Source organism: Pelobates fuscus, chromosome 8 (assembly GCF_036172605.1).
Source record: "Pelobates fuscus isolate aPelFus1 chromosome 8, aPelFus1.pri, whole genome shotgun sequence".
NCBI lineage: Eukaryota > Metazoa > Chordata > Amphibia > Anura > Pelobatidae > Pelobates > Pelobates fuscus.
In genome coordinates this window covers 173,604,580-173,616,436 of record NC_086324.1, presented here as the reverse complement: position 1 = coordinate 173,616,436, position 11,857 = coordinate 173,604,580, and the positions used below count along the sequence as shown (strand labels likewise).

General features: G+C 40.8%; 1 protein-coding gene across 1 annotated transcript; it reads left to right on the top strand.

The window, feature by feature from the left end:
- Positions 1-4,909: 4,909 nt before the first annotated feature.
- LOC134571377 (serine protease 27-like) lies at positions 4,910-11,608 on the top strand. Its single transcript, XM_063429578.1, has 7 exons — positions 4,910-4,998; positions 6,560-6,586; positions 8,244-8,406; positions 10,041-10,315; positions 10,545-10,714; positions 10,900-11,181; positions 11,483-11,608. Exons 1-7 carry the CDS (start codon positions 4,947-4,949, stop codon positions 11,606-11,608), a joined length of 1,095 nt encoding a protein of 364 aa, XP_063285648.1. The 5' UTR covers positions 4,910-4,946.
- Positions 11,609-11,857: the final 249 nt, after the last annotated feature.

The following is an 11,857-nucleotide window of genomic DNA, read 5'->3' as shown; positions in this document are numbered from 1 at the left end:
ATTATTGGGTTTGGGGTTAGGGTGGGGTTAAAGTTAGTAATGGGGTGTTAATCCTAGGATTAAGGTAAATGATTATTTTTTCAGGTTTAGGCATGGAGTGTTTAAAGTTGGTACTAAGGAAATGGTATCTTTAGCGTGAGAGGCCGTTAGTGAGAGATATGAAGTGATCCCTTCGCCTTCCTGGCCAGCCTCACACACAGACACTGGAGGAGCTGGGACAGCACTGAGTGTTACACCCGCTATAACTGTTCCTGCAGCTCTACTATCAAACATAGGAGGCTATACTACAAGACTGGACTACAGTGGACACTGAGCAAGGGTCCCAAGATTTAGCTCTCCCCCATAAACCGCCATAAGCTCCAAAAAGCAAAATTGTAAGTCTTGATTTGCACCCTGGATTATCAACTAATAGGAGTGCGGTTTCTTACTAATTCTCTTAATGACTAGGTTATCGCTGTATATCGAGGATATGATTTCTGGTACCATATATTGCTGCTGTCTGTAGATACCCCCTTTATAATTGCCACCTGTCTTTGAAGCTGGATTTGTACATTCATTTTTCCAATACTGACATCTTGTTTGGAATGTTAGACGTTTGTTTATGTGACAGTTTGGTTCTGCAGAATATCATTCGTGGTAAAATATTCGGGGAAACATTTAGACAAAATGAAAAGGGATCAAATATGGGCCAATCGGTGCACTGTAAAATATATATAATATATACATGTAAATATAAATTAAATGCAACATTTAGATGATAGACTGATTTAAGCATTTTTTCTTCACACTTCAGCTGAGAAAATGTGACGAAAAAACAGAGTCAGTAGAAGAAATATCTATACTTATATACTTAAATACCCAGGGCAGACCATTTCCCCCCCCCCCCCCCCCCCATTCACTGATCCAAGCTAAACGCACTATCACAGACTGACTATAGGTCAGCTATATGCATTCCCTGCTAGTGTATTAAGTTTAAGATAATGAAGAGAAAGTGATGCTGTGTATCCCCTTTCTTTCTCACTTTTCTGGCTCACTGTGCATGCCCATTAGATTTGTTTTTTTAGTACTGCCTCTTTAAGAAGCACGTTGTTAACTGTTGCATTAGCATTTTAGTAGATTTTAGAATAAACTGGTAAAAGGAGTTATTCCAGCATCATTGCTTTCCCTAGGAGGCAGACGCATAGCAGGTGTTGAATTGCTCATAGCCTATTCTTTTATTCTCTAATTAAGAGTTTAGTTAATCACTAATGAGCTTTTCCCTATAGAGGCATGTTTCTGAGTGACTATAATCCCAGAGGCTCACACACTTAATTACACTCCTATTATAAGTAAGCCCCATACAATGGTTAATTATGGCAATTAATTAACTCTAACAAAACACGTTTGGCTGACCGGGATCCTAGGTGAAGAGAGCCATGCCCAAACGAGTTTACAATCTAAATGAACAGTAAATGCGTTTATAGTGTGAGGTGGGCGTTAGTTACTTGCTATATACTCCATTAGTTTCTGTGTTAGTCTACATGTAGCCAATTATCGTCTCACTGGGTTTCAGAACCTCCAATTTCCATAGAGATCCCTGAATCAATTCACAATTTACCCTTTTGTCAGTGTGAAAGAGTTACTCCTCTGCTGTGTAAAATGCCATATTGGGCACTATGTAGAGCAAACATGTCAAACTCAAAGGCTAACACGGGCCAAATAAACAAGGTTTAAGTCTAGCTGGGCCGCCAAAAAAAAAGAATTTGACGTAGACCAACAAAACTAAAATTACTGTATCATTCTAATGAAAACAATATGTAATCCTGGGTACATATATTTATATAAGTTACTCAAAATCTTCACTTAAAGTTACTTACTATGCCCCCCAATTTAATACCCAGCTTCCCTCGACCCTGCCTCTCTAATATACTGGCCCTCCCCCAATCTAATAAACTGCCCCCTCTCCCTCCACTCTAATTTAATACATTGCTTCGCCCCCTCCAATCTAATTTAATACACTGCCCTCCACCATTCTAATTAATTACACTGCCCCCCTCCACTCTAATTTAATACACTGCCCCCCACAACTCTAATTTAATACACTGCACCCCTCCCCAATCTAATACACTGCCCCCACTCCAAATTAATACAACGCCCCCCACAACTCTAATTTAATACACTGCCCCCTCCCTCTTCTCTAATTTAATACACTGCCCCTCCTCCCTCTACTCTAATTTAATACACTGCCCCCCTCCCTCTACTCTAATTTAATACACTGCCCCCACCTCTCTAATTTAATATACTGCCCCCTCATTCTAATACACTGCACCCCCCCAAAATCTAATACACTGCCCCCACTTCAATTTAATACACTGCCTCCACTCTAATTGAATACACTGCCCCCTCATTCTAATACACTGCACCCCTCCCCAAATCTAATACACTGCCCCCACTCTAATTTAATACACTGCCGCCCTCTACTCTAATTTAATACACTGCCCCCCACTCCAATTGAATACACTGCCGTTCTCCACTCTAATTTAATACACTGCCCCCCACTCTAATTAAATACACTGCCCCCCCACTCCAATTGAATACACTGCCGTCCTCCACTCTAATTTAATACACTGCCCCCTCCCTTCACTCTAATTTAATATACTGCCCCCTCACTGTAATACATTGCCCCTCCTCCCTCCCCCAATTTAATACACTGCCGCCCTCTACCCTAATTTAATACACTGCCCCCCTCCCTCCACTCTAATTGAATACACTGCCCCCCTCTACCCTAATTTAATACACTACCCCCTCTACTTTAATTTAATATACTGCCCCCTCCCTTCACTCTAATTTAATATACTGTCCCCTCACTGTAATACATTGCCCCTCCTCCCTCCCCAATTTAATACACTGCCCCTCCTCCCTTGCCACAATTTAATACACTGCCCCCCTCCCTGCCCCCAATTTAATACACTGCCCCACTCCCTTCCCCAATTTAATACACTGGCCCCCTTCCCTGCCTCCAATGTAATACACTGCACCTCTTCCCTCCCCCAATTTAACACACTGCCCCTCCCCCAATTTAATACACTGCCCCCTCCCTCCCTCCCTCCCTCCCTCCAATTTAATACACTGCACCTCTTCCCTCCCCCCAATTTAACACACTGCCCTCTCCCTTCCCCAATTTAATACACTGCACCCCTCCCTCCCCCAATTTAATACACTGCCCCCTCCCTTCCCCAAATTTAATACACTGCCCCTCCCCCAATTTAATACACTGCCCCCTCCCTTCCCCCAATTTAATACACTGCCCCTTCCTCCCCCCAATTTAATACACTGCCCCCCCTCCCTTCCCCCAATTTAATACACTACCCCCCTTCCCCTCCCCCAATTTAATACACTCCCCCTTCCCTTCCCCAAATTTAATACACTGCCCCTCCCCCCTCCCCCAATTTAATACACTGCCCCCCTCCCTTCCCCCAATTTAATACCCTGCCCCCCCTTCCCCCCCTCCAATTTAATACACTGCCCCCTCCCTTCCCCCAATTTAATACACTGCCCCTTCCTCCCCCCAATTTAATACACTGCCCCCCTCCCTTCCCCCAATTTAATACACTACCCCCCTCCCCCTCCCCCAATTTAATACACTGCCCCCTCCCTTCCCCAAATTTAATACACTGCCCCTCCCCCTCCCCCAATTTATTACACTGCCCCCCTCCCTTCCCCCAATTTAATACCCTGCCCCCCTTCCCCCCTCCAATTTAATACACTGCCCCCTCCCTTCCCCCAATTTAATACACTACCCCTTCCTCCCCCCAATTTAATACACTGCCCTCTCCCTTCCCCCAATTTAATACACTACCCCCCTCCCCCAATTTAATACACTGCCCCCTCCCTTCCCCCAATTTAATACACTCCCCCCTCCCCCCTCCCCCAATTTAATACACTGCCCCCTCCCTTCCCCAAATTTAATACACTGCCCCCTCCCCCACCCCCAATTTAATACACTGCCCCCCCCAATTTAATACACTGCCCCTCCCTTCCCCCAATTTAATACACTGCCCCCCCCCCCCCCCCCCCCCCGCACCCCCCAATTTAATACACTGCCAATGTAATGGTCATGGTGGTAGGGGTATCCTGTTATCAATTAGATCAATTGGTTGGATATAGCGTATCTGGCGAAATTACATTAAATAGAATATGGGTTTTAAATACTGAGGAACTATTTACAGGGATAGAAAGCAGTGGGTTAAACCATGTTGAGTTATTCAATAAAGTTTGGATTGTTCAAAATTTAAAGTCAATTTAATATTATCAGTCAAAACAGTCAAATTGTTCATTTTTTTCTTTCTAAAATATGAAATTAATTTTGAATTCCTGAAAAAGTTAATGAATAGCAATATTATCTGTACAATCAAGATATAATCAGTACCAAGTATTTGCAATGCACATTGTCTTGGGGAGACAGATATTTCTTATGTTTAAAAATCGGTATCATTTTATGAATTTATTCAATATTCTCTCATTATAAATCATTCCATGTAAATCTTCATCATCCGTCTCATATAAACACAATGCAATGAAACGATACAATTAATTGGTTAATGTCGATTTTAAAATGACAAATAACAGGTCTGTTCACACATTATCTCCCCGTATTCAGAGATATTTAATAAATTGATATATTGACCAATAACTCATAATATCAGTGATGTCATGGTTCTGCAGAGCATTACTTCCTGTGATTCCATGTTCTGCAGAGCATTGCTTTATTCTCATTTTGAGATCATGAATATTAAGTCCTCATTATCATGTCCTGGGGGGTGTTTCGGTGTATGTGCATGGTGACATATTTGATGGCTTTGGTACAGGAACTGGTTGGACCACTTTCTGGCTCTATAAAAGACTCTCCATCCTTGGTCCTTACAGATCTTCCATCCAGTCCTAGGACAATCTTCTGTGAACGGACAATGGCCACCATGCCAAGCCTGACCCTGTGTGTGCTGATTGTTCTCCTGGAAGGTAAGCCAACAGAGCATCTTCTGTCTCTCCCCGCTGTCCATGTGGCCAGTCTCTGCCAGGCAGCAAAGACATTTATTGTACCAGCAGAGGCGGAAACCAGGGAATAGGGGCTGGTTACTGGAGACTAAAACTTTAGGGAATAGGTTGGCCACACAGTGGGCTATGGGTAACTCTTGCTGACCAATGTAAGGAATTTATAGACGTGGGATTAATGTGTAAAGAGCTGGACTTTATGTTATGTTTGTCATTAGTTGGGAGGAATGAGCAGAGATTTGGCATTTAAACAGTTAACTATGGTTTTTTTTTTAACCCAGAATCCTCTCTGCTCGAAGCAGCCTCATGTAACCCAGTTGGCGCTCTCTGCCCGGAGATCTGCGATAATTAACGGGGAGACACTCATTTTATACCTCGTGATGTTTCATTTTTTCCTAGAAATAATTATCCCGAGTCCTCACTGTGATCTATTCTCTCTGCCCCAATGATGATATAAACACCATAACCACATTCACTGCCCATATTTCTATAGGTGTCTTAGCAGCGGCTGCTAGTCTAGATATAGGGGTTGAGATACAACATGGCTGTGGGAATAAATAAAAAACTTCATCATGAGAATCAAAAAAGAATCTATTAAAGTATAATCGAATAATAACGTATTGTGGGAGTAATAAGGACGTAATACGTGAGAGCTAAATTGGGTAAAGTTTCTAATATTTTTTTTTTTTTTTTTTTTTAAATGTAAACGTAAAATATAGATTTCCAATAACCAAACTGTGACATTTATTAGGTTGGAAGATATTTTTTGAGTTTAATTATTTTGGCCTCCGTTTTGTATTCTGCTTTCATTTCAATAGAGTTCACTGTTTAGAGAATAAACTGTTACAATAAATACCGCTATTATGTCATCTGCCTTAAAAGTAACATGGCTGCTCCCCGCACCTTGCCTGATTTTAGTAGTTTTTCATTTTGTCTTTATAATAGTAAGTGTATTTAACCTGTGTGTAAAAACTGGTACTGGGCGATAATACATGTTGGAGTTAATTAGGCTCTCTACTTATAATGGGACAGGAATATAACAGGAATATAACAGGAATAAACAAAATACAAAACCCAGATTTCACATGAGATTTTATTTAACATTATTAACGCGAGGCTCTATCTCCCTGGTTTATAATATTTATATTGTATTTTATTAATGTATAAGCATGTTAGCTTGCTTGAATTCTTCATTTATAGCAAATGATAAAGTAATAATGGCGATATTATGTTATATATTGTTATATACCGGTATATTCCTTATTTGTCTTACATAATGCAAGCTGTGTGTGTGTGACCGTTACTAGAAGATAATACATTTTGGATTTAAAGGAACAGTTTACTGAAATACAATGTTATAGATATAACCCCAAGGAAATCTGCATGTATATTTTTCTTCATGTGAAAAAACTGATTAAATTCTTCATTAATAGCCAATAATAAAATAACAATGTAGATATGATGTTATGTGTTTGTTTTACATGATGTACACAAATCCTGACATTGTCTTCTTGTCTTTTCCATTTAGGGGTCCAGTGGCTGCAGGCAGAGAACGGTAAGATATGAATTATCTAAATTTTATTTCTTTGATTTTCTGCCTTGTTTGTAGTGATAGTTGGGGATATTAGAGATATTTCCAATGAATGTATGTGATATTATGTCAGCTGTTCCCATTTTGTTGGAATTAATATTCATATAATCCTGAGAATACGTTCTGTTGTAGATTTAGTGAGCAGAGTTATGCACTGTTACTGAGGTTAAACAAAACTTCTGAGACAAGCCTTGTGTCTCTCTTTCTCTTACCCACACCACGCCCAACTCATTGAAATCAGGCTTCTCCCATTCCAACTGTTCTCCACATATTCTGAGCAATTCCTAAAATTTTCTACCCAGTTCTACTTGTTTAACTGCTCTCCACTCAGCTCTGCCCACTCAGGGCCGATGCAAGGATTTTTGCTGCCCTAAGCAAAAAAAAATGTTGCCGCCCCATTTGCTCCACCCACTCATGCAGACTGACATACACTGACCCAAGCAGACTGACACACACACACGGACCCACGCAGACTGACACACACACACACTGTCCCACGCAGACACATATACTGACACACAATGATACATGCAGACACAGACACACTGATACATGTAGACACACGCTGACCCATACTGTAGACACATGCTGACTCATGCTGACATACAGTGACCCATGCACACACATACAGACAAACACTGACCCATGCAGACACACACTGACCCATGCAGACACAGACTGACCCATACAGACAAACACTGACCCATGCAGACACACACTGACCCATACAGACAAACACTGACCCATATAGACAAACACTGACCCATATAGACACACACTGACCTATACAGACACACACTGACCCATACAGACTGACATACACACATTCTTACCTGCACCTGGCCGCCTTCAATGCGTGTCAGCCCCGTCCCTGCTATGCTCCCGCCCACTTGTCCCAACGTACAGGGCAAGGGGTGGGAGCGAGGAATTGAAGCGCCCTCATGGCAATGGTAGGGGGACCTGGCTGAGCAGGCTGAAGTGGATGCCGTCAGACCAGTGTTATACAACGCGCCGGCCCTGAGTACAATTCACCCAGCTCTGCCCACTTAGTAATTCTTGGTCCAGCTTTACTCAATTAATCTTCATCCAGCCTTTCTTACCCAATGACTTTAAGCCTACACTCAACCTAGTTCTTTACTGTCCACTCCTACTCACTCAACTATCCTCCACCCTGCTCCACCCACTCAACCACTCTCCACAACCCCGGTCCGGTCTAGTCACACTCCAACAATCTCTACACACTTAAATCACACTCCACCTATCTCTGCTCCCTCCAGTCACACTCCACCCATCTCCGCTCCCTCCAGTCACACTCCACCCATCTGCGCTCCCTCCAGTCACACTCCACCCATCTCTACACACTCAAATCACACTCCACCTATCTCTGCTCCCTCCAGTCACACTCCACCCATCTCTGCTCACTCCAGTCACACTCCACCCATCTCCGCTCCCTCCAGTCACACTCCACCCATCTCCGCTCCCTCCAGTCACACTCCACCCATCTCTGCTCACTCCAGTCACACTCCACTCTTCTACCATATTTCCTCAGTACTCCTCACACTACATTTAATCAATGTCTATCTTTCATTGTATGGTTAATATGTTCTGACATTTCTTGCAGTTTGTGGGAGGCCGATAATCGCTGATCGTATTGTTGGAGGTCAGGACGCAAAGAAGGGCGAGTGGCCATGGCAAGTCAGCTTGCAATTTCAGGGAGAACACTTGTGTGGTGGGACTGTCCTCACAAATTCCTGGGTGATGATGGCGGCTCATTGCTTCATAATGTAAGATCATTACTAAACAAAGCTCTGCTATTGCTGTATCACACACTATACACACACTATATACACACACTATACACACACTATATACACACTATACACACACACTATATACACACTATATACACACTATACTCATACTATTTACAGACTATATGTACACACTATATACACACAATATACACACACTATATACACACACTATACACACACACTATATACACACTATACACACACACTATATACACACTATACTCATACTATTTACAGACTATATGTACACACTATATACACACAATATACACACACTATATACACACACTATACACACACACTATATACACACTATACTCATACTATTTACAGACTATATGTACACACTATATACACACAATATACACACACTATATACACACACTATATACACACACTATATACACACAATATACACACAATATACACACACTATATACACACACTATATACACACTATACGCATACTATTTACAGACTATATGTACACACTATATACACACAATATACACACACTATATACACACACTATATACACACTATATACACACTATACTCATACTATTTACAGACTATATGTACACACTATATACATACAATATACACACACTATATACACACACTATATACACACAATATACACACACTATATACACACAATATACACACAATATACACACACTATATACACACACTATATACACACTATACACATACTATTTACAGACTATATGTACACACTATATACACACAATATACACACACTATATACACACACTATACACACACACTATATACACACTATATACACACTATACGCATACTATTTACAGACTATATGTACACACTATATACACACAATATACACACACTATATACACACACTATATACACACAATATACACACACTATATACACACAATATACACACAATATACACACACTATATACACACACTATATACACACTATATACACACTATACGCATACTATTTACAGACTATATGTACACACTATATACACACACTATATACACACAATATACACACACTATATACACACAATATACACACACTATATACACACAATATACACACAATATACACACACTATATACACACAATATACACACACTATATACACACAATATACACACACTATATGCACACACTACATACACAAAATATACACACTATATACAAACACTAAATACAAACACTATATATACACTATGTACATGCTATGTACAGACACTGCCTCCTTATCACTTCACTTTCAAACATAAACCTGTGTATAGAAAATTTACTACAATATTTAGCTGGTTAGTGTCTCAACTAGTCTTCAATATCTAAATATCTGTAATATATTTCAATATAATAGTATTAACTACTCAGTATCTATCACTACCCAGCATTTAACTACATCATTGACCATCATTAAAAGCTGGTCAGTATCCATAACTTGCCTGTAAACCTCATTAATCTATGTTATCGCTCACACACCTGTACAATATATTATTATTTTAGTGTATTTTTAATTATATACCAATGTGTCTTAATGTAATTTCTCTTACTATCCAGCACTGACCATCTTTCTGCTTACAGGTCAGACAATAGTTCCTCGTACAGAATATACCTTGGGGCATATCAGCTGACAAACCTTCAAGACCCAAATGTAGTGTCCAGGGGGTTAAAACAGATCATAATACACCCAGACTTCAAGTACGAAGGATCGAGTGGAGACATCGCCTTGGTGGAGTTGGAAAGGCCTGTCCAATACACCAGTTATATCCTCCCTGTCTGCCTCCCATCACAGTCCGTCACTCTGCCAGAAGGAACCTCCTGTTGGGCCACAGGATGGGGGGACACTAATTATGGAGGTAAGATGACTTTAATTGAACATTTACAACCAGCGTGAGAAAGCAAGTGGTGGGCTGTCCATTTAAATTGACACGGCTTGGGAATATGCTTATTTATAAGCTGGGAAAGGATACATGATTGGACTAGATGGGGAGAATACACTTTATACAATAAGCACTTGCAGTTAATAGGTCAATATGTTCAGAGATCTTACACCTTGTTCTTTTTCATTCCTTTTGCTCCTCATAGTTTCCCTTGAAAACCCTCAAACCCTTCAGGAGGTGGAGCTCGCTCTAATTTATAGACCAACTTGTGAGTCCATGTACCAGTCCAGCCTGGGATATAGTCCTGTGTTCCACCTTATCGAGGATGATATGATCTGTGCCGGCTACAAGGAGGGTCAGAAGGACGCCTGCCAGGTACACAAACACATTTCACTTTATTAGTTTCTTTTTATGAAAATCTACTGCTCTTTCATACTCTGCTTCTCTCTATGTTTACATGCCTCTCCTAATTTTAGTTTGCATCTCTCTATAAACAAATCTCACTCTGTTTAAATTTTATGTTGAGTTGTGTACTTCATGATTTTCTTTCTTCAATCCAGGGAGATTCGGGTGGACCCCTTGTGTGCAACGTTAACAATATCTGGCTGCAGGTTGGAGTCATTAACTGGGGTGTGAGTTGTGCTAAGCCTAATAGCCCGGGTGTCTACGCCAGAGTTAAAATGTACATTGACTGGATAAAGAGCTACGTACCTTCAGTCGGTATCACTGACGCAGGTCTAGCCCAGCGACAGGGTATTTTTCTGAACTCAACACATGACCAGCTCATCTCCCTCTCAGAATCCAGCAGCATCAACTCCACCCAGGAGGAGGCACATCCTTTTGTAAATTCTACTGAAATAAAAGGGGAGAAGTCTAATGGTGGACCTCAACTGCACACAGTGTCCATGTTCGGTCTGTTGCTAAGTCTTGCCTGTGTGTGGATCAAGCTTGAATAAAGAGACAATGAGATACAGTTACCTGACTGACGTTATCAACATTGAACACACCTCTTGTTAAGTTGATATCTCACAAAGTGTGAAAGCGTTTAGGTTGGACTTGTCCAATGGACAAAACCTCCACAGTACAGATTTGCAAGATGTCTATTGATATTGTCCACACAGTGATGTTAACGTTCTCATTCAGCTGGTCTACACATTGAGGGTGTCATGTCTCATCCAAAGAAATACCACAGACTTTCCTGATTACCGGATCAAAGCTATGTTCCTCTTTATGTGGGATACAGCATCGAAGGATAATGGGGACAAATAAGTTACGTGGTTATAAGTTTGGGCTTTCATAAAGGGGCTGAAGTGAAAGCAGAGCTGATTTAGAGAAGTTTTCCAAATTTACTATTTTGAATTTAAATTTGAAATCTACTTTGAATTCACCTGGAATTCTCACTTTAGTAAATAATCATGTAAATCTTTTTGATCCTTGACCTTTTTATTTAATTTAATCTATTTCGGTGCCCCCCTGTGAGGGTTTAAAAGATACATTTTAGCATTGTACCAATCAAAA